At 38.0% G+C, this 25,102-nt stretch overlaps 1 protein-coding gene across 2 annotated transcripts in view; it reads right to left on the bottom strand.

The window, feature by feature from the left end:
* LOC145685834 (uncharacterized) overlaps positions 1-25,102 on the bottom strand; it is a 220,526-nt gene that overhangs the window by 88,583 nt on the left and 106,841 nt on the right. For both annotated transcript variants that reach the window (XM_081758426.1, XM_081758427.1), the window contains exon 3: positions 19,488-19,615. In XM_081758426.1, the coding sequence (XP_081614552.1) occupies positions 19,488-19,615 (128 nt within the window). The remainder of the gene's footprint in view (positions 1-19,487; positions 19,616-25,102) is intronic.

Raw genomic sequence — 25,102 nt, 5'->3', positions numbered from 1 at the left:
ACAGTATAACAGAAATGTGGAAGTACGCTCTGACAGAAATATTGAAAAACGTACGCTTTGACGGATATATAGAAAAACGTAAGTTTAACTTCTGCGTTAGAAGCTAGAGTACTAAGCTCTTAGAAATGAAACAGACGACGAACTGAAATGATATCGAGAAGAAAAAATATCGATAACTCAAAATTTAAAATAAAGTTAAATAGCCTCTAAAATTGCCCTGAAATACTACATTCTTCATGTTAGCTTTAATTCGTAAAACATGTGCTCCATCCATCTTGATGGTGAATTTCAGAGCGAAATATGCCATTTAGGTCATGGAATTCTTATCTAAATATAGAATATACTATAAGAAAGCTATTTAGATAGACAAATCATGAAAATGAAAAAAGCCAAAGTTCCAAAATTCTCGTTTTTTTTTTCAAAAAAGCCGGCTTTTTATGTGAAAAAAAACATCGATTCAAAAAAGCCGGCTTTTTTTGCATTCATAATAATCGATTTTCATGGAACTACCAGTATCACTTTGTATCAATGTTCCGTATTATTTTTCTACCGAAAAGAAATCATATAAATTACTCTAGTTGCTTTTGAACATAAAATAGGACATATAAAAATACATTTTATTAGTCACCTAGCTTGAAGTGATGCCACGTAATAAGTGAAAGAGTCACGACAAGGGACATTTTTAGGGAAATTTTCTTAAATATCCTTCATCATATCATTCATTACGTAAACTGAAAACCTCACTATTGCAAATCGATCGGAGTATAATTTGTTCCATTGTTGCACTGACAGTCTGATCTACGGGCATATAAAGTAGGGTGACCAGATTCTGGCTACCGAAAGTCGGACACAAATATAATAGTATATGATAGTTTACTGCGTCGGCAATACGCATTTTCTTATTTCATTTAGCGTTAACTTTAAGTTAATCATTCATTTTTGTTTTGTTTTTTTAAAAGTACTCAACAAAAGTATTGAAGGAATTCAACACAACTCCAAACACTTTGATGAGTGACAAATACAAAATCGATCAAACAGTTTAAAACAATTTGATAGAGCAACATAAAGGAGTCACTTTAATAAAATAAAAATTTTTAAAAAATTAAGTACGAAGAAGCATAAAATTTTGATGAAACATAAATACATGGTTTGTCTTATTCATATTATTCATCAAATATCTTGCAAACTTTTTTTTTTCATAAACGTTAATACTAGCTGTTCAAGAGTTTCAGTTTTTAACAGATTTCTCATCAGTCCACAAATTATTCATTATAGAAAATATCCTCTCAGTCGGAGCGTTTGTGGCAAGGAAGCACATACTGAACTGAATATTCGGGAATATGGAATAAAACTCGGAAATATGGAATAAAACCTTCTTGAAAATGCTTGAATAATTCACTCCATCTTAAATCTACCCTCATTTGAGCAGTGTTCTATTCTTTAATTTATTTCAAAAGTAGCATACTTCTTTACATTTGTGATTTCATCAAAGAGGTAGGAATTGTTTGCTTCTTTCCAGACTATTTATTAATATACTTCAAGCTGATCTGAACATTACCCCATTAAATTACTGAGATAAGTCTCGTACCTGCCTTATTGATATCTCAAAAAGACCATCTCAGTAAAAACAATGTATTCCAAAACAATTGGTTTATTGTTCTCCTTTCCTTGCAATAATCTTCTGAGGAACGTTGAAAAACACGGAAGTTCACCATTCAGAAAAGGAGTGCATGTGGTTCAAAATGTGAATAAGGAATGAAATATTAAAATATTGCAAATAGTTTAACTCAGGACATTTCTCAGGATATTTTTATAAAGAAGGACATTTCTCGATTTTCCAGGCGTCTTCGTAACAGGCAGGACAGTTCTTTAAAAACAGTATGGTACTGCAAAATCAGTACATCTGGTCACCCTAATTTGAAGAGATTCCATTGATATTTATAAAAATATATTGGCGTTAAAGGGCTAAGGGCCCAGGACCTAGGTGCTGCACTTATATGTTGACCAACAACTATTTTTTTCATCTAAAGACTAAGGAACATTACTAATATAGTGGCGTAAATTTCCAAAGGGAGGAGCTATAACTACCCCCTTGTCCCTTGATCTATTAGAGAATCCATTCGCGATATTCCATCATCACCCTTGATTTGCATCAATTTTTACATACGTGGTTCGGATCTAAGTCTGTACCTGAAAATATTGAACTAAATTGATGTTATGATAAGAACAGAATAGAATGAAAAGAAATTATAGTTTCAAGTCTCACTTGTATGTACTTCAGGAAACGCATGATTAATGAAAATGAAAGATTATAAGATTAATTTTTATTTTGTCCCACCAGAAGGATACATGATGGACAGTAGTCAGTAGCCTAGTAAACGAAATAAAGTGGTTTCAATGAAGAAGAGTGAAGACAATTTATGCAAAAGAATTGCTTTTTTTAATAAATTAAATGTTTCACGAATCTTATTACAAGGAAGTTCTTATCTATATACACCTTACTTTCAAACATGAATCATATAAATAAATCTGTTTAAAAAGTATATTTCAATATAAGGAAAACTTTCGTACAGGTTCAGAATATGTGAGATACTTGATAAAGTTCTTTCGCATCGCAATTCTTTCTTTAAAATATATCTTAATGTATTTGGGAATGCGATTTTCTTGTCGTATGTGAAATAATTGTTTATAGACTGATTATATGCTTGCAGATTGATATGCATTAACTCAGGGATGCAAATAACCATTGGTGCGGGCGAGTATTTAATATAATACTGCAGGTAAGTAAATGATTTCTATTGTAGGATGTGACCTAGTAGTTTTTTGTCTTGGGGTAGTATAATTTTGTTGCTTATTTGCATCCCTGCATTAACTGCATTATTGCGTGTGTCTCTATAGGAAGCAGTACGTTAGCGATGGTGGGTATCTTTATAAACTGTGATTTTCTAACAAATTACAGGTATTACTGTTATTTGCACTTGTTACTGTTATTTGCAAGACCAAGTGTGTGTCTTCTTGAGCGATAATGTGTTATTGATGTTGGTTGAAATCCCACTTGGAAGACAGTAAGGTAACATAAGTATCAAATTAAATAAAAGAGGATAATAACCCGCCCCTTATGTATGGACAGTAGGCCTAGGTGGCGATGAATGATGTACTTGAAAGTACACTGTGAAAGACTTTATATCTGGGGCGTGTCACGTTGTGGTGGGTTCTCCTGGTCTAAATATGAATGAAGTCCACGAGAAAGAAAATATCCAATAGTTTTCATTTTATATTTCTTGTTCACGTAGATAATGTACTATTTTCCTGACACTGTTTCAGCATTCAGTTGAAGGAAAATTGTGCACGGAAAAGACTGATTATGTACGGTTCACTACGATGGCATTTCAGTAGCACCGCCTCGACACTCCTATACATTAAATATGAGACGCTATAATGATAGCGACGCCAGTTCGTGTTTGTAGTATTGCTGGACAGGAGGTAATAGTATTGTGAAATCTCTCAGATATAAACTTATCAAGCTTCTGTATTTCAAAATATTGCTATCCAGAATCCATACAGAAGACATACAAGATATACAATATTTAGTATTATAATTGTTATATATTAGTATTGATATCATTTAGTAACCACTTATTTTTTCCCATAACGGTCCTCTTGGCAGGGATGCACACGAGGCCACTCGAGTGGAGATTTAAGATTGTCTTAATTAGTCTCGAGAAAATGATGTCTGGACTTGTGTCTCAACTCGAAAATATATTCCTGCCTCGAATTTCGAGACGAGACAAAATGTACGAGGTAAAATATGTATAATAAAAAATAAATATAGGAAATTTGCAACATACTGACGAACTTGCAGCAAATCTTACAAATTATGACAAGGAGCAACTGACATTTAGACAACAGATAGTTAAGGAAGAACTTTTTTTCTGGCTTTAGAGATTTCTGACTTTGTGGTCAACAAATATTTTATGCTTTGTGAAATTATCATCACTTACCTCAATATCGAAACTCACATTTCACTGAATACGAAGGAGACTGTTGCAATACAGCAAGGAAGTCTTAAAAACCGAGTTCAATGCTCTTTTGTGGATTCGGATGGTAAAAAAAAAAAGCTTTTGGCAAGAGGAGTGTGACAATTGTGAATGGGTTATGGAAAGTTGTGAGGAAGTAAGAGGACGAGATATCTCTAGTATTTCTGCAACACAGTTTTCATCCTCAACCCTACCCATAGGAACTAAATACACGTTTCTGATTGCTTGCAGATTGCGATTGTAAAAACCTTCTGGTTCATGTATTGTCTATTATAGTAATAGAAGAAAATTGTCGCTTTGTGTGTTGATAAAAACAAAAATATAATTGTTTGGGTTACGTTTCGTAAGAACATGATGCATATTTTTTTTCAAGAGCTACCCTTTAAAAATATGCATTTTGGTCACAAGGAAGCGGGTGATGTTCAAATTTAGACACACCCCCGAGTATGCTGTAAGGTCACGTGATGCTATCATGTAAAGGTGAAAAAACCAGCTCTGCAAGAGTTGTAACCCCCTTCGCTTGCTGCGTTCGCTCATCTATGTTTCGTAAAGTAAATAAATCACTTTTTATGCATTATACAATGCGTACAAGGGTAAATGAGTATTATTTTAATCTTGTTTTAATGATAAAATTGATATGAAAATAAAAAGGAAACTTTCCTTGGGCCGGGTTTGAACCCACGCCAAAAGCGATTACCATTGCTGTCTCGTTGCACTAGCACATTCAGCTTTTTTAAATACATTATTATACTCTTATTAGTCAATGACATCAGAAAGGATTAACAAACAAAATAGTACTGTGAGCAGCCAATTACATAAAAAACATACAATAGACACATCAATAAATTGCTGCTAGAAAATTAGCAAACATTTCTTTACGAATTGAAAGTGCTATATTTTGCATGCGTAACGAGAGTTGGTTGACGTACTAAATCACATTAGCATTCAAATCATTACATAACAGAATATCGATAGTTTGGGACGTGATCCATAAAATTGCGTTATGTTTGGTGCTGGGATAAAATGGATAACCCGGAAGCAGCATGAATGACGTACAGTGAATATTAGAAGGAGTTGTTCTGGATATACGGGCAATGAATTTTCTTTATACTGAGACCATATAGCTGTGTTTCGTTAGCAACTTTCGAGTATCTAGAACATAACAAGTACCACACAAAGAAATATTACAAATACCCAATGTTTTATGAGTGCAACCAAAGTACAAGTTGTGGCATGAAGATTGTGTCTGCTATGCGAGGTTGACAAGTTACGCCCAAGATTTTGATGCAATCAGTAAAAGGAATAGCAGGACAAATCATGTGATGGTCAGCTGCATTTATACACATCAGGCGTGACATTTGTATATTGAGAACAGCACCTGAAATACACTCATAGTTCGATATGAGGATTTAAATACGTGAAGTTCTTGTGGACTGCTAATAAAAGAATGTATATTGTCTATAAATGTTTGTAATTTTAACGGTGTTGCACCTTAAAGGTTAAGGTATTAATGTATTGTTGCAATGTGGAGACAAAAGGAATAAGAACCATGCTATACAGAATGGAAGACAGGGGCAACCTTGTGCAATACCTCGACGTACATTGATAGGATATGTAAGTGCACCATTAACTTTAAATCTTACATATCGTTGAGTATATAGAAATCTAATCAAATTAAGAAAACTATCTCCGAAATCATATTTTTCAAGTACTATATACATATAACCATGTGGCAACCTGTTATGTGCCTTATGGAAATCAAGAGCTAACAGAGCGACCTGCGGAGAACTACTTTTCTGACACCAATGAATACCTTCTCGTATATTACTTAATGCTAAAACCATAGGTTTTGTATGTTATAAACCATACTGATCATTGTGTAAGATCTGATTTAAAAACTGTTCTAAACGAGACGCAAGGCAACGAGATAAAATCTTCTGGTCTACATTAAGGAGGGCAATCAGTCTAAAATTATCAAAATCATGCGCACCTCCATGTTTACGTACAAGTACCATAATACCAGCGGTAAAGGAATAAATGCACGTGGGACTGAGTGGGAGTTCGTTGTACATTTAAGTGAGGAAAGGCGTAAGAATGTTGTGAAATTGGTTGTAAAATTCTAGTCTAAGGTCATCCGGTTTCGGAGATTTATTTAACTTCCCCGCAAAAATAACTTGATTGAATTCTCTTTCTGTAAAGGGCGCATTGAGGATGTTACTAGCCTCCGGGGTGAAAGTACTGGTCGTATACTCGAAGGAAGGGGCAGAGGATTGGTTGGAGCGGGGGAATATAGGTTCTGGTATGCATCGTACAGAGCTGAGAGTACCCGATCATGCTCGTGAACTTCACCGTTAGGAAAGGTGACCTTGGAAATAAGCTTTTGTTTACCTCTTTGCCTTTCATGGAAAACTGTATGTAAAGAGGGAACTTCATGCTGAGGCATCGTTGTTTTGCTTCCCGTGAAAAAAAACTTAATTTTTTTCGACGTAAAGTGAGTAGGATCGCCTTAATTTCCTTAATACGAGGAAGTTCGTCTACTCCTAGAGCAAGTTCTTTATAGTAGTCACATAATGAGTTATGATAATAATTATATTGCTCCTTAGGAAGAGAGGATCTGTCTTTTCTGTGCTGTTTACAGATACACCAGAAAGACGACTTAATGTGATGTAACCACCATGAAAACAAACTTTTCTTGTGAGATTTAAAGTGCATTAAATAATTCCATCTATTGGTAATAAGCAACTGCTGATCCTTATGCTGTTTCTGAGTGACCAGAGGATGGCTTTAAGTACTTACGGATACGTAAGTCAATGGTGAAAACTACAGCACAGTGATCAGAAAAGCATACTAGCATACACAATATTAATTAAGGTGGTATTGACATAGATCCTATCTAAACGTGAGGACTCATTTCGTCGAAAGAAAGTGTGCCTTGGGGCGTTACCTTTGAAATGACGCTATACGTTAACTAACTTTAAGTCTTGAACCAATTACGCAATGTAGAAGAGGTATTGTAACGAAAACTTGAGTCTGTAGGATCTAACACTGCGTAGTAGTCTCCTACACAGATCAAATCTCTGGCACCAGAATGTAACTCCGTTGGAAAGTCGAGGAGATAGAAATTTCGCTCGGCATGTTTATTATTCCCAGACGGCGATTATAAGTTACTAAAGTGTATATTTTCATAATTGGCTCTCATAATACGACCTCACAGATATTTTGAGAAGGCGGTTAATGAGATATGTTTGCGATATATAATAGATGTTCCAGAATCAGTTTCTTAAGGATTGACTTCCTACAAATGATTAAAAAGAAAGGAGACATTGTCAACATTGCATTTTTGAAGCAAAATTATATCCAGAGACAATTTGTTCATGTAATCGGCTAGTGCTTTTTGCTTGATAAGACTAGAAATGCCGTTGACATTAATAGTGGCTATACGCGTGGCATACATAATTAATGGCCACAGAAAAATAAAAAGACACCAAAGAAGCAGGACACAATGAAACGACACAATACACTTGAATAAACAAAGATGGGTGAAAACACACGCAAACATTCCCATTCTATACTGGGAGGTGATTTGGTCACTTGTCTGGGGAGACAGCACTATCATTTGCCTTAGGACTTGTTTCACTATGATGGGGATCTACTCGTGACCTCGTGAAACCAGAAACACAATTGTTGTTTACTTGAAGATCACTCTTATAGTTTTCAGAAGTTTATTAGCTCTACTGGATTTATCACGAGGTGAAGACTGAGATTGACGTTTGCGACTCTTCTTCTCGCGCAGAGAGGGGAATTGGGATTCTTCTGTATATGGTGAATCTATATCGAAAGAATCACTCACTTCCTGGTGGGAGTCATCAATGACCACTAACGGTGGAACACTTACTGCGATTTCAGGTAGCGTATCAATCTCCGATGCTGAAGATGCTGAAACAGTAATATTCTGTTGTGGAAAATCGGAAGCAATATTCGCTATGGTACTCGAACTGGATGAGTCACTCTGTAATATATTGGAAGCAAGGGTCTCTTGGGAGGTGATAGCAGGGGAACTGGTGAGAGATTCAGCTGTAGAAGTGTGGGAAATATCAAGCGGACAAGTGGGTTGGGTTTTACAGCAGTATGTTGTATATTTTACTTGTAACAATTATTATTTACCAGTAATTTTGGGTTACCTGTATTTACCTGTAATGTATTTTAAATATATACTAGGCAGATTCTGCTAATAGAAGAAAAGAAAGGCAAAGAAATAATATATTTATAATGTTAATATATAAAAAATATTCAAATGTTTTTATGTAATCTAATTTTCATGTCGTCGTCATGACAATGGAGATATAATAGAATTATTGAGTAGGTGAAGCAGGCATCTTAGAAACTTGCATAGAAAGTGAATTGTATACGCTTCTCCATTATAATTAAACAAAGTGTGCAAAAAGGTAATTTGTGTGTTTATGGCTCAATATTAGTGTTTAAGAACCAGAAAATATCGTTATAGTTGCATTGTGCGCCTTAGGAAAAGTAGTTTCAGAAGTTGCAGTTGGAGGTGGAAGGTTCTCCAGTAAAGTTGGAGGACGTTTCTCACTTAATACGGGAAAACTAGTAAACGAAAGAACGTTTGGCAGAGGAACCACTTTGTTCAAAGTGCCGGGCATGGGCGGGGATCTAGATGGTGGGACACTAGATACTGAAGCTGTTACGGCTGGAAGGACACGGTGCTTTGTACATTCCATCAGAAAATGATTCGGCGAGTCACAAATGGCGCAGGTTTAACTTGACTTCCATACGTTAACCACAAATGTAAACCGCAGATAGTCACAGAAGAAGGAATGGGGCGCTTAATGCACATACGTATTAAATTTCTCAAAGTTCTTACTTTATAGATATGTCCAGTACAATACATTTCGTCTGCAATTGATTTAATTTCATCGTACTGGGATACCACACAGGAAATATGATGATCTTCCAACTCGTTTGGTACCAAATGAAAATAGACAGTCATAATATTGGAACTGGTACAATCAATTAATATTTTATATGTACAAAGATCATCTGAATAACTGACCTTTTCATTCACTCGAAACAGCATTTGTTCAAAAAGCACTTGCGATATTAACATATAACTGTTTGCGACTATAATCAAATTCAATACTAACAACTTCATCAGCAAGAGATTAAAAATATTGCGGAGCCATTCATGCAAGCATAATGCATTAGGCTTGTTGGCAACATCTCGGAACGACAAACTTAAAGTATTCACTCGGATAACGGACATGATGCACTTAGAAGGTAAACCTGTTCTTCACACTACACAATATGATCAAAAGAGTAAATAGAACACTGAGTACTAGGTAGTAGAAAATACTCCACTTTACAATGCAGGTTGAGTTGAAGCAAGTAAAGACACTCATTACTTCCACTCGAACACCTACCGGACAACGAGGTGAACTGCACGGCGTCTGCCGAGCAACTGTGCTATGAGGACGACAGCAGCCAGCGTTTGATTTTTCTATATGTACACAACGTGGCGAGAAACGGATAACTTCAACCAATCAGAACCGCGTATGTAGCTCCTATGGCTACGGTCTTACGTGATTAAAATATATATCTTTGAGTTCCTGCCAACTTAGGATAAGAGGAAAAGACTTCAAAAGTTTTATTTCTTAAAATACAATATATCGATGCAAAAGTATTATATCGCATGGTACACTGTAAAAAATAAGGTGTTGAAACAACACAAAATGACTACCACTTTAGCGTGTTACTTATGTGTTAATTTAGCACCAAGAATTTTTTGTCGTCTACCCGGTTAAAGGGTTGCGCCCTTTCTTCGGGGAAGTGTTGTATTAGGAATGTAGAGGCTACAAAACTTGTGGTTGGTCTAAGTAGTTTTCCTTTATTCATTCATTATTTTAAGTAATTAACATATATATACAATAGAGATAAGTTGAAACAGGTGACACAAAAACCTAATAATAATAATAATAATAATAATAACAAAGGTAATATGTGCATGGAGGCTATTAGAAATATGAAACAAGAAAATAACAAACTGTCAGTGCATGAAGGCTAAGTGCGTGAATATAATAACAAATAAGAAAAACAGGAACAGGAATTACAATTCAAAGCAATAATATTTAGAAACGAGGATGAAAATGAGGATGAATTGCACTGGACGCCACAACACTAGGTTCTGTTAGTGAACGGATGCTGTTATCTTCTGTTCCTGGTGCTATTCAGGAACTGATGTAGACAGGGGAGGCCCATGTTAGTTTATTATTACTGTGCATATGATGGATAGATGGAAGATGACAGATGACGTGGATGATATACAGGGTGTTTAATAAGTAATGGTCATAAATTAAACCGTAGATAGTACACGCCAAAACTAACAAAAAAGACTTAGTAAACATGTGTCCGCAAACGCTTCGTAACGGAGATAGGGGCTGTTGAAAGTGTGGGAAAATGAAATTTAAAGAATGAATATCTCAAAAAGTATGAATCGGACAGAGGGCGGTCCAATGAATAACTATCGAAGTCAGACCTGCGCTATGCAGAAATGCATGGTTGTTAACTATGCAATGCGCGCGCAAGGGATTCACCAAAGAAACGGAGGGATTCCCGGAACGCGTGCTATAGGCAGTGGACGAAAACCCAGGAACGAGCACAAGACGTGTGGGACTTGCCGAAGGCGTATCCAATACTTTCGTATGGCACATTCTCCATGAACAGCAGTTGTACCCATTCCGTCTGCAATATGTCCAACCTCTGACCCCACAGACTTTCCGGTGAGAATGCAGTTTTGTCAGTGGCTCCGAAGACAAATTACTGGCAATCATCAATTCACTGATGACGTCCTATTTACTGATGAAGCACAATTCACCCAGGATGACATTGTAAATTTTCACAAATCTCATATCTGGGCCACTGAGAATCCACTTGCAATAGTGAAGTTAGGACATCAGCGTAGGTTTTCCCTAAACGTGTGGGAAGCACTTAGGTGATCAGCTCGTAGTGCCATTCTTTCTTCCTAATGCATTAACTGGAATCCCATATTTGAGATTTCTCCAACACGATTTGGCGCTTCTACTCGAAGATATACCTCTCGATAGGCGTTAGCGACTGTGGTTTATGCATGATGGAGCGCCAGCATATTTCTTTAACCGTGTCAGAGAACATTTACATGCCCGATTCGGACGAAAGTGGATAGGACGTGGGGGTCCTATTGCTTGGCCACCGCGCTTCCCGGACTTAAATCCTTTAGATTTCTTTCTCTGAGGCCACGTGAAATCGCAAGTTTATTCTACCCATGTTGCAACATTAGAAGACGTTCGAGAAAGGATTGAACAATGTTGCGGACATATTCAACAGGATGCCAACATGTTATCACGAGTACGTGGATCTTTGCGAAGACAGGTACGAGCATGCATTCGCATGAATGGACGACACTTCCAACATTTACTTTAATGATTAAGTAGGTTAATTTCTTATGCAACTCTTTTGTAGTTACACATCTGGGTATTTACTGTTTACCTTATGATTAATACAGTACACATTACCAACATGACGATTTCTGTTTGTTGATATGGACAAACACGACATGTCCATCATTTTTCACTTGTTGTAATACACTTACGCGTTCAACATGCGGAATGTTTCATATTCGCCTCCCACATACACGCATGTTGTAATGCTTTTCCCATTGCAACCCAGTTTCCGGATATTCGTTAACTGCTTAGCACATAATGCTTCATCATTGCCTTGCATACCGTTTGATTTACCTAAATGCTGCTACACTTGTACGTATGCATTAGTTGTCGGAATTCTCCCTGGAGCCATTTACAACGTACATCACCACACTTCGATTGCCTCCCTCATTTCCTGCTGGTTATGCAACAACACACGGCACGTAAACATTGTCCGCCATTTTGTATCTTTTCGAACTTTCGACCTGGTACCACGACTTATGAATTACTGGTGGATAAACTCGCTCTCGATGTTCATCTCGAGCCCCATTTCCTTGGACAATTTTCTGGGAATCCCTCCTTTTTTGGGGGAATCCCTTGCGCGCGCATTGCAGAGTTATCAACCATGCATTTCTGCATAGCGCAGGTCTGACTTCGATAGTCATTCATTGGACCGCCCACTGTCCGATTCATACTTTTTGAGATATTCGTCTCTAAATTTCATTTTCCCACACTTTCGACGCCCCTATCTCCGTTACGAAGCGTTTGCGGACACATGTTTACTAAGACTTTTTTATTAGTTTTGGCGTGTACTATCTACGGTTTAATTTATGACCATTACTTATTAAACACCCTATATAGCAAATACTTCTGAGCCTCGATTGGCAGGATCCATTTGCAAGTGATACTGTGTAAGATAGTGTTGGAGCGGAGTGTCGCTGTATCGTGGCGGTGCATCATTGTCTCGGTCATATCGTAGTATATCCTAAAGCATGGGGGTGGTAAATCAAAGCGTTTCGTGATGTAACGAATGCGAAGCTGTTCTAGATGGGTGAGCAGTGGTGGAAAGTCTATGAGATCGTAGAGAAGTCTGGTTGGGCTTGGTAACTGAATTCGATAAACCAATCTAAACGCATGCCGCTCCATTATAGACAATTGTTTATAAAATTTGTCGCCATCTGCGGCCCAAGCTGTATGGCCATAGGTTAAAGTAGTCCTCATAAAAGCTTTGTAAGTGTTGAGGACAGTAGGTTTTCTTAAACCCCAGCTCGTGCCAACTAAACGTCTAAGGAGATTTAGTCTGTTCTTAGCTTGAGTAACAATTTTCTTAAGATGCGGAGTCCACGTAAGCTTTGAGTCAAATATCACCTCAAGGTAAGTAAGAGATGATGTGAAAGGAACTGGGGTGTTGTCCAAGAAAATATTTAATAACTTCGCGAATTGCGAAACACTCTGAATCGCGAAACACTCTGGATCGTCTACGTGGTGGTAGAAAGACTACAGATTGTGTTTTCGCTGAGTTAATACTGAGTCTCCAGAACTGACACCAACGGACAAATGTGTCGATAGCTGGCTGCATGAGTCTATTATTACGCTGGGTAGTGCAAGCTGTCGTGAGAAATGCTGTGTCATCGGCGAATTGGTAGACTTGGACGTGAGGAGTCAGTCTGAGATCAGCAACGTACAGTAAATATAACAAAGGAGACAGAGAAGAACCTTGAGTTACGCCAGAATGTAAGAATATGTGGTATGATAAAGCGTTGTTAATAGAAATATATGCAAGACGTCCTGTTAAGAAAGTGTTGATTAATCGTATGTAAGATATGGGCAGCATAGTTGTGTAATTTGTATATCAAGTCAGGATGCCAGACATTATCAAATGCCTTTTCCAAATCAAACGTAACTCAACAAGAAGGAAATCGCTTGTTGTATTGGTTATAAATAGCAGTGGCGAGTCATAAGAGCTGATCGAGTGTACTGAAGAGCGGTCGGAACCCAGCTTGATGGATCGGCAGAAGATTGTGCATGAGGAGGTGGTCGTGGAGCCGACGAACGAGTATACGTTCTAATAATTTGCAGAGACAACTTGTTAAATGGATCGGGCGATACGACTGTACGTTGGATGGTGGTTTCTTTGGCTTAGGAAAGAAAAGAACTTTAGAATACTTCCAATCGAGCGGAAAGAAGCCAGTGCGCAGGGTAAAAGCATAAATAAGGCTTAGAAGCAGAATGAAAGAAGTAGGTGCTTGTTTGATGAGAGCATATGTGATGGAGTCGAATCCAGGTGCCGTACTGCGTTTGGTTGCTAAAGTAGTCCTGATATCATCTGGGTCTATAGCCTGATTAAGTGGATTATTAGGTTCCAGAGTATGGTGGTCAGAAGGCTGTAGATGAGGATCGGTCGGATCGGTATGACGGTTGATCGAAGTTTGAAGGCGATGCGGTGTGTGCGGTCCAGAAAAGGAGTGAAGACTTCTTGGAAAAATGTAGCAAAAATATTAGCCTTGTCGATGTCATTATTAAGAGCTTGATGTGTGTGAATAAGAGGATAGGGTTGTACGAGACGTTTTGCCAGTAAGTTGTTTGAATTTACGCCAATAGTTGCTGGGATGAGTTTCTGAAGTAAGAGTATTACACGTTAAAATCCACTGTCTTTTCTTGTATGCGACAATATAGTTGTGTGTTATTCGGAGATATTGGCGGTGTAAGCGCAGAGCCTCCAAGTTGCCGCTGGTTCTATATTCACGATAAGCTCGACGTGAAGCAGAAATTAGTGTAAGATATCTTGGTGGCAAAGTAGGTTTATGCGGTTGTACATCAGTAGTCAGAATGGAATGTTCCGCTGCTCCTTGAATTGCTGCAGTAAGGTCAGTGATGACGTGATCAAGACTATGCTGCTAAGTAGGTATAGTGAGTTTGCTAATGGCGTCGTCGATATTGATCCCAATTAGCCTTATGATATAGAAAAATATTTCTAGCTAGTAAGTGCTTTGACAACTTCAGTGTACACTGCAGTTCTAGTTTAACAGGAACATGATCGCTGCCGATGGAATCTAGTACAGTAATGTTAATAAGAGGCGAAAGAGAAGACGTGGTTATTACTACGTCAGGCGTTGTGTTGCTAGCTGGTCTCGTAGGTTGTGGCAAGATGTGAAATTCTCCTGTAGTGGAAGTTTGTATAAAATCAAGAAATTGCTGTTTGTCGCGGTGTGTTCTACTATGGAAATTCAAGTCTGCCATGATAATATAATGCCGGAATTGTGTACCAATGAAACGAAAGAAATCATAGTTGAGAATCTTTCCTGGCCGAACATAGATTGTGGCAAATGTGATTGTACGACCACGAAGATAGAGAATAGTTACATTGTATTCCGGCAGATTGAAAGTTTGAGGCATGGTAACAGTGCGGTATAGTAGACGAGTGTTAATGCCGATAGCTGTACCGCCATACAGACGTGATCCGGACGTAGCATCATGACGTTATATTTTGGTATGTAACACTGTAGATAAGGAGCCAGATAAGTTTCGTTGAGTGCGAAGGTTGAGATGTGTTCTTGCTGTAATAACTGCGTGAATAGTACTTGATGGGTCAATAGTGAGCATATGTTTATAAATAAGAAGCTATACGCCATTACGAAAAGACAAAAAATATTGCAAATGGAAGCTGCTATATTAAACGTAAACTTCGATAGGTTGGATTTGAAAATGAACTGTTGGTCCAGAATAGGTTGCATGGAGCTGAAGGTTAAACAGAATTTTTGCTGCATGGATGATTTGGTTGAGAATGTGACTTCGAAGAAACGGATGAATGTTCTGTAGACTAATCGTGAGGAATCGGAGCAGATCTTCAACAGTAACAGGATGAAGTAAAGAGTTTGCAGGTGGAGTGGGACGGTCAGCAGACCTTATGGGTGCAACAAGTTTTGATTTAGAAGGTTCCGGTTGTGGCTTTGCTTTACATCTGTAACTGTATGTTTGATGTTTTTCAGGACACGCACTACACTGTGGTGGCGCCTTTTGATTGGGGCAATTCTTCGTAGCATGTTGTAATGAACAATAGCCACACTTAATATCGTTAGTACACTCGGATGTGGGATGTGCATTATACAGTTGACATCGCTCGCATCTTAACGGAAGAGGAGGAGCTGTGCGAGAAGGTTCGACTTTGCAACGTCTTTGGTAAATGTAAGCTCCAGTGGACAAAAGCTGGTCTATCAACTGTGGCTGATCGGTGAGAACCCGTACAAGATATGTTGCACCATTAGCGTTCTTTATCCGGATACATCGCCTTACAGGAAATCCTTCCTGGTGTAATTCCTTATAGATATCCTCATCGGTGAGATCGGGCTCAACTCCTCGTATAATAACGGATAGCACTGGCAATCGCCTAGGAGGAGGAGGAGTTTTACGTGCACTTGGAGTTAGTGCGGATAGTTTAGCCTTTGGTCCAAAGATCTCTAAAGTGGCCTTGTTTCGCACATGCGATACAAAATTTGAGTTGGTAGATTTTAGTGTAATGCCTCTGCGAGTTTTGACGATTTCGCGTATCTCAGGACGAGGCACATATTTAATCAACTGCTGAAAAACTGCTCTAACGGTGTTATACTTTTGATCATAATCTGTCAGAAGGAAGTTATATATAGAGTCTGGTTGGTGATGTGTGTTTGGAGTTATCGACTGAATTAGATGATGCCCAATCCATGGTATTGCTCATACTTGGATCAATAATAGATGTAACTCGCTGTTTCTTCGGATCTATGGATTGCTCACCATCCGAGAGAGACCGAGAGGGAATGCGCTGCCCTTTAGTGACGCAGTCAGCGTAAGTAGCAGAAACAGTGGTGGGAAGTCCTGACCGTAGCGATCCGGTAACAATCCGGGGTTGAGTCTTCTGCCGACCGTTTGGCCCTATATTAGCTGGAGTTTGTTGACCGAGGTGCGATGAGCCGGAAGCATTGCTAAGATCCGCCATAATAGGTAGGGAGCCTGCGGCCGAAGCCCAAATGAAGATGCAAACGAAAAGAAGGGTGATAGATGAGATTCAAAAAGCAAGCGCCCTCCGAAAGTGAAAACTTTCGTCAATCCTCTAAGTGTTCTAATTGTGTTATGCTCGCAAGTACGTGTTGCAATACTTGGTCCTCTGACACCGTAAGAAACACAAGAGAGGCTATGCGTCTTGGTTAAGTATGAGCACCAAGAAAATCGCCTTCCGAGCATATCAGAAATAACTCGTTACTACCTGAGAGAATTTGCATTGGTATTTATCTTTTAACATGAGCAAAGCTTTACGAAATATATTTGGTACTTATGCCAAGTAATGAATAATGTTCTGTTTTCTGTAATCGATCACAATAATATCGTTGTAAACCTGTGAATCGTCTGACAACAGTTACATAGAAAACAGTTTTGCCACCTTTTGTTCATACGTGGTAAGACACAAGAATAACAGATACAGAAAATAGATGGAAGCACTGCTATATGTGTAACTCTTGTCAGATGATTCACAGGTTGACAACAATATTATTGCGACCGATTATATAAAACATAGAATATTATTAGTTACTTGCCATAAATGCAAACTATATTTTGCAAAGCTTTGCTCATACCAAACAATAAAATCCAATGCAAATACTCAGCCAGTAACGAGTTATTTCTGATATGCTCTGAAGGTGGTGTGTTTGGTGTTCACTCCGCTTCCTGGATGGCACACACCACAACGCCTTCAATCTTCGATCAACCGTCACGCTGATCCTTCACCTTCTCATTTACAACCATCTGACCAGCATGTTCTGGAACCTAATAATCCACTAACTCAGGCTATAGACCCAGATGACATCAGAACTATTTTAGCAACAAAACGCAATACAGCGCCTGGATTCGACTCCATTACATATACTCTCATCAAACATGCACCTCCTTCTTTCATTCTGATTCTCAGTCATATTTATACGTTCATCCTTCGAACTGGCTTCTTTCCGCTCGATTGGAAATACTCCAAAGTTCTTTTACTTCCTAGCCAAAGAAACCACCATCTGATGTCCAGTCGTATCGTCCAATCCATTTAACAAGCTGTCTTTGCAAAGTATTCGAACGTATACTCGTTCGACAGCTTCAAGAACACCTCCTTACATACAATCCTCTGCCAATCCATCAAGCTGGCTTCCGACCGCGTTTCAGCACACTAGATCAATTATTGCGATTTACCACTACCATTTATAACCAATGTAATAAGGGATTTCCTTGTTGTTTAGTTACATTTGATTTGGAAAAGGCATTTGATAAAGTCTGGCATCCTGGCTTGATATACAAATTACATCATTATCTGCTACCCATATCTTATATACGCTTAATCAATGCCTTCTTAACCGGACGTATTGCATACATCTCTATCAACAACGCTCTATTACACCCAATTTTCTTACACTCTGGCGAACTTCAAGGTTCTTCTTTGTCTCCATTGCTGTACTTACTTTACGTTGCTGATCTCAAGGTCACTCCTCACGTCCAAGTCTATCAATTCGCTGACGACACAGCATTTCTAACATCGGCTCGTAATATCCAACGAATCAACAGACTAATGCAGTCAGCCATCGACACATTTGTCCACTGGAGACTCAGTATTAACTCTGCGAAAATACAATCTATTGTATTTCTACCACCTGGTAGGTGATCCAGAGTGCTTCGCAATCCAAATCTATTAAACATTCATGTGCACAACACGCCAGTTCCTCTTTCATCTTCTCTTACTTACCTTGGGGTGATATTTGACACAAAGCTCACTTGGACACCGCATCTTAAGAAAATTATTACTCAAGCCAAGAATAGACTATATCTCCTTAAACGCTTAGTTGGAACCAGCTGGGGTTTACGACCACCTACTGTCCTCCATACTTACAAAGCTTTTATGAGGACTACTTTAACTTACGGCCATACAGCTTGGGCCGCTGCCCCCGACAAATTTTATAAACAATTGTCTATAATGGAGCGACATGCTTTCAGAATGGCCTATCGAATTAAATTACCAAGTCCAACTAGACTCCTCTATGACCTCATAGATTTTCCACCATTGCTTACCCATCTAGAACAGCTTCGCATCCGTTATATTACGCAACGTTTTGACTTACAACACCCCATGCTTCAGGACGTAATACGCTGTGACCGAGACAATGATGCACCACCACGATACGTTGATTCTCCGCTACAGCACTATCTTACATTGTACCACTTGCAAATAGATCCTGCCGACCGAGACCCAGAAGTATTTGCTATATATCATCCACGTCATCTGTCATCTTCCATATATCCATCATATGCACAGTAAATACCTACTAACATGGGCCTCCCCTGTCTACATCAGTTCCTGAATAGCCGCAGGAACAGAAGTTAACCGCATCTGTTCACTAACAGAACCTCGTATTCTGGCGTCCAGAACAATTCATTCTCATTTCATCATCATTTCAAATAATTATTGCTATGAGTTCTATTATTCCTGCTATGTTTTTGCTATGAATAGTTATTCCTTTTTAATGTTTTTCATATTTGTTGTTATATTCACGCACTGAACCTAATGCACTGCACTAATTTTGTTATTTTCTTGTTTCATATTACTCATCGCCTCCCTGCAAATTTCTGTTATTATTATTTTATTTATGTTTATCACCAGTTCAAGTTTATTTCTAATGTATATATGTTCATGTCTTTAAAATAATGAATAAAGAGAAAAACCCTTAGACCAACCATAATTGTTATAGCCTCCACAAAATCAATGCAACACTTCCCCGAGGAAAGGGCGCAATCCTTTAAACGGGTAGATTGAAAAAAAATGTTTGGTGTTGAATTGACACACAAGTAACACGATGAAGTGGTTGTCATTTTGTGTTACTTCAACACCTCATTCTTTGCTGTGTAGGTATTAAATAAATGTTATAAATAATTACCTAGTTCTACCCAATAGAATGTTGTACACAAAGAAACTTACTGGCACAAAAAACCTAATAGTTGCACAGGATTATACCCAACTCTAATACTTGAATTGTTACTTCTCATATTGCCCGTCTTGTTTACAGAAGCAGATACTGCACAGCTCTCAATCTCCATGAACTTATTCTGTAAGTGAAAATAGAGACGGAATTTTTATAGTCATAATTTCTCTCACTTTATCCATTCTTTCTAAACTAAGGCATAATTTATTTTAAAAAGTAAATACTATTTTGAAATTCGGCACGGAAATATTCGACACGGAAATACGGAATATGTTTACACTTCTTTGTAAGTACAGAAAGACTACGTTGCACATCAGGGGTAACTTTGCACAAAATATGAAAAGAATTGCACGGTCCTCTGTTGGTAAAACCATGAACTGTAAAAAGAAAGTTTCAACTGCCATGGTAAGACGGAACATCTAACTGTCTTTTGGCTATAATATTGGCGGTTAACTTCAGTTCTAATTACCGGGAGGATTTGTTGTTGTATAGGTATGGGCCGACAAAATTTAACAGATATCATCTACAAGAATTTCCGTCAAAGTTAAGTTATTTTCGTGCCATACTACTGTGTATAATGGGACTTTGAAGAAATATGTGAAATTGAAGTGTGAAAGGTTTTACAGTCATAAAAATAAAACGGGGAGAAGGCGGTTTGAGCCTCTAATCTGGGTTAATTTGCACCGGTCAAAGTTATCCCTCAGATAGGAAATTACTACTGCTGGTACCTCCCGCCTTGTACTACAAATATTGATATTAGAATAATGGTACTGGTATTAGTACATAGTATGAATTATCGATATTTGTAAGGAAAATTATGTATTTTCTGCTACCAGCACAGGAATTACATTCTGATAGTTTAGCATATACCCCACAAAAATGCTAACTCAAGAAACGGAGAAAAATCCCCGTCAACTGATTTCCCTTGGTTGCTTTATATGTACGAGAATATCATCACAAACGTAAACAGTAGAATATTTACAGAGTTTGCAGCTATCAGGATAAAGCCCACCCAAATTGCATGACTTCTTTTTTTTCTAACGTTAGTCATTCCTATGCGTATAAGCTTCAAGCCCCTCCGAGAGTCTAGTGATTTCTTAAAGCACTCAGCTTTTCTGAGTGAAGTTCTGTAGACTGCATGCAGTTTTGTGTTAAAAGTGAAATGTATAAATACTGACGGGAAAACATTGCACAGAAACATTACATTTGTATGTTGAGCACACGTTCTTCTATGTTGTGCAAAGTATCCTTACATATGGGTTAACTTTGAACCAAAGTTTATATTTCAATAACTATGGTCATACTAAATATTTACTAATGCACTTGCATTTTTCCTTATGCTGCATATTATATATGTTAATTATATGTTTAAAATACAGCGTTCTAAAACATTATCTTTGTAAGTTACATGCAATTTCTTTAAAATTCCTTAAATCTGCTGCAAGGTAACCCCGTCTTACGGTAGTTAAAATGCCTACGATGATTCAGAATCCCACCAATTGTGAAAAACGCAATGTTATTCGTTTTCTTACTGCTAAAAGCGTGAAATCTGCTGAATATCATCGCCAGATTAGTGATATGTATGGAGAAAACATTGTGAGTCATGCAATGGTACGGAAATGGGTTAGAGTTTTTAAAGACGGCTGCACCAATCTTCACGTTGGGAAAGGAATTGCACGACCCTCTGTTATCATTGAAAATTTAGCACAGACGGTTGACGAAAGAATGAGAAGAGAACAGACGCTTTACGATTTTGTCATTATCTGTTATCGTCCACAATTTTGTCCAAACACTAATATTTTCGACCATATTGTATCCTAAAGCATTCATAAGGATGATTCATAACAAACAGAGAAATTCAACATTTTGAAACAGTCGAAAAATTAGTTGAACCTAGTCTTGAAGAAACTTTATTTTCTCGTGAAGGTTTACTTTAAAAATGAAAAACGCTGTGTTCCAAATGATTTTAAATACTTTTTAATACTATAATTCCATTGCTTCTTTTAATAATCCTTAGCCTAAATACTATTTAGGGTTTGTTTGTACAAGTCGATAAGTACTACGTCCTAACTATATAATTCACAATACAGTGAAACCTCTCTATATTGGTCACTATCGTTCAATTGAAAACTGACCAACGTACACTGATAGCGAACTTACATAAAAATAAATGTAGTTTTAAACAAAATCTATTGTGGATTGTAAGGTAATGTTGTGTTATTTACTTTATACATATTTCTATACATTACCAGAATCTATGGCCCGTCAAAATCTGAGGGATGACGCGAGCACACTATCTGGGAAAAGGCAGAAACGAATGAAGCAAGCAGCCTGAGACCTGTATATTAAGTTCCATCTTGCCACTTATGGTGTGAATGAGGAAAAGCTAAGAAAACTTCACTCATTATGGCTAGCCTGAAAAATCTGCAACTCCTTTTCGACCAAGTGATCCAGGAATCGAACACGAGAACGCTCCCACAAAACATGAGAACATAAACATCTATGCTATGAGGGATTACTTGTAACTTGACAGCTTCTAGTGATATATCATCATCTGCGTATTATATATATATAGGGTGACTACTTATTCGATGCATTCCTGGCAAGAGGATATTCTACAAGTACTTTGGAATGTTTTCATCTATATGAACGGTGGGTAGCAAATGAATAGTAATTTGCACATTTGTGATTTCTTTGAAATTTGCCGGCTAACGACAGGTGCGCGAGAAAGTTTTACCCTAGCCCATTTTCACATACCGTAGAGCAATGAAATTTTGCATATGTAATTCTGCATGCCTATGTAGGTCATGTGGTAATGTACAACTCGTGACTCTGCACTCTTGCTGTTTTATAGATCTGTAGATAAAGTAAGGTATAGTGGTCAAAAATCCATTAATGCACCTCAGAATGCAGTGTTGCATCATCGCAGTAGTACTTGCCCCTAAAAATAACTGCAGGTTGGGAAGAAGTAGAATGAAGATAGTGTTCGGTGAAGTGAAAACGCAATTTATGAGGGATTTTATACCCAGGGTCATGCATCTGTCTGGCCAACATTCGAACAAAGAGCGGGAGCATTGTTTTACAGGAGGCGAACAACTTTTGTCAGCATGCCACGATTTCACAGAATCCCGCAATGCACGCAGCAGTGAGGCACAATATATCCTGGTAATTGTGGTACCCTTTGCCTGGAAAGCAAGTGTTAATACTCCGTGTTGATCGCAAATAAAATTATCATCACTTTGGTCGCTCAAAGTTGAAGACGGACTCCCTCTGGCGGTGGTTCGTCGGTACGCTGTCGTTGGTTTGACTAGGTTTTCTCTGGTTATCTTCACTCCCACTAGGCAAAGGCAGGAATTGTACATTCTAGAAGTCCAAAGCCAGTTCTTTCCCTAATCCTAGATCTAACTAAAAGAGCGATGTGACGCCGGAGTTGGAAGTATGAACCCTTCCTTGAGTCATTCCCTTGCATAAATACATAAAGAAAGAAACAAACAAACAAACAAACAAATAGCAATCAAATACATCGCTCTAATAAGTCAAAACAAAATTACGACCGTTGCCGTACCAATTGCTACAATGAGAACCAAATGATAGATGCTTCCAACAAAGGTAAAAATGTAAACCTTGGAAAATCATAACAAAATAGCACATTTTGAACTGAAACACTAAAAAAAAGCTTGTTAAAAATAGAAAAAGAGCATGGCATACTGACAACTCTCCTCCGCCTCCTGGAAACAAACGCACACTTTCACTACTCGAATATTGGCCAGACTGATGCACGCCCCTGGGTATGAAATCCCTATAGTTCGCATTTTCGTTCTGAGGTGCAGCAATGGATTTTGTAAAACTACACATTACTTCACGTTCGGACTTATAGATAACATAGCAATGTACGTACGTGAAAGTACGTGAAAGTTGGTCAGATGAAACTTTCTCGCGCAACTCTCGTTAGCCGACAAATTTCAAAGAAATCACAAATGTGCAAATTACTCAGGGACTATTGATTTGAGACCACCAGTTCATATACGTAAAAATGTTCCGAAGTACTTGCAGAATATCCTATTACAAGAAATGCATCGAATTACCAGTCACCCTATATACTGTCATATGAGCTTTTCTTTTAGACTGTTTTATGAACATTAATTTGCGATACGTTTAACTCTGCATCACAATTCATAAAATTTGTATAGCATTGTCGGCAGAAGTGCAAATGGAGACAAATCGTGTCTAACGTTTTGTTAGTGATGAATGAATAATGCCATCAAGCAATGCTACACCCTCTTTTAGGGAAGGGAAGTTAAAGTTATAGGAGGAGTGAGAAATTGATGGATGGGCTATGTGCTGTTTTATTGATATCTTTATTTAATCATATTTTATGTTGAGGTCTTTACGATCTTTTTAATCATAAACGTAAAACAAAGTAGAAGGGACTACACATTTTATATAAATGTCAACATAACGTAAAATAAAATAGTAAATGTAAGAATACAAAACAAAACAAGACAAAAAAGAAATAACAAACTATCGAATTTAAGAGTATATAACAACGGAAACAATATAGTGAATAAATGAATTCATAACAAGAAACAAGAAAGGAAAAACTAACGAAATTGGAATATAAACTTACGTACAATTTGAAATCGTAAGCACTGATGGAGATGAGCGAAGAAGTGAGGTGCACGTGACATCACAACACATCATGAGGACTGTTAGAAGGACAAATGGGGTTATCTTCTGCCTAGGGGCTGCTCTAGGCTAATAAGGACGTGGTGAGCTCTGTTAGTAATGATGGAATCACTGTGCACAAAATGATGGGAAAACATGAGGGAAATGAACATGCAGGCGATATTCTTCGAGTAGTTGACGATCGATGTGGTCTGGCGGTACAGTGTAGCAGTATAATGTAAACAGGAGGCGGAGTTGAGCATAATAGTATCGTGCGGTAGAGGACTGAAGTGCAAAATGATGCATCGTTTCAAAGAGGAGGGGTTGATTGTGTCTGTAACGCTGAGTGATAAACTTTAAACGGAGTGCTTCAAGGTGATAACGGAGGGTAGAAAATGAGATCAAGGAATAGAGATCACGAGTCGGACTTTGCAGAGAGGCAATGCGAAAAGCATGTCTTTCAAAAATGGCTAGTTTGTCATAATAGGAGGATAAACCGGAAATCCAAGCCGGAAAGCCATACGTAACAACTGGCCTGAGAAGACTTTGTAGGTGTTCAGTATGACGTTAGCTGTAAGGCCGCAGGTAATACCGGTTAGCCGTTTCAGCAAGTTTAGACGGCTGTAGGCTTTAGTTTTGATATTTTGGAGGTGTGGTTTCCAGGTAAGATGGTTATCGAAGATAATGCCTAAATTGTGACAGTGCGTGCTGAAGTGATGAGAGTATCGTGGACAGTGAGCTTTAGAAGCGGTGGATTGCGATGAACTTTGGCACGTTTACGAGCTGGAACAAAAGCGATGACTTGAGTTTTGGAGGCATTAATTTGAGCTTTCATTTAGAACACCAGTGGGTTAAACTATCTATAGCTGCTTGTAATGAAATATTTATGACTTGGATGGTTTTGCCAAGAGCAAGGAAAGCAGTATAGTCAGCATACTGGAAGAGG

Source organism: Thermobia domestica, chromosome 5 (genome assembly GCF_964235325.1).
Source record: "Thermobia domestica chromosome 5, izTheDome1.hap1.1, whole genome shotgun sequence".
NCBI lineage: Eukaryota > Metazoa > Arthropoda > Insecta > Zygentoma > Lepismatidae > Thermobia > Thermobia domestica.
The sequence above is the reverse complement of the archived record's forward strand: the minus strand, read 5'-3'. Positions and strand labels throughout refer to the sequence as shown.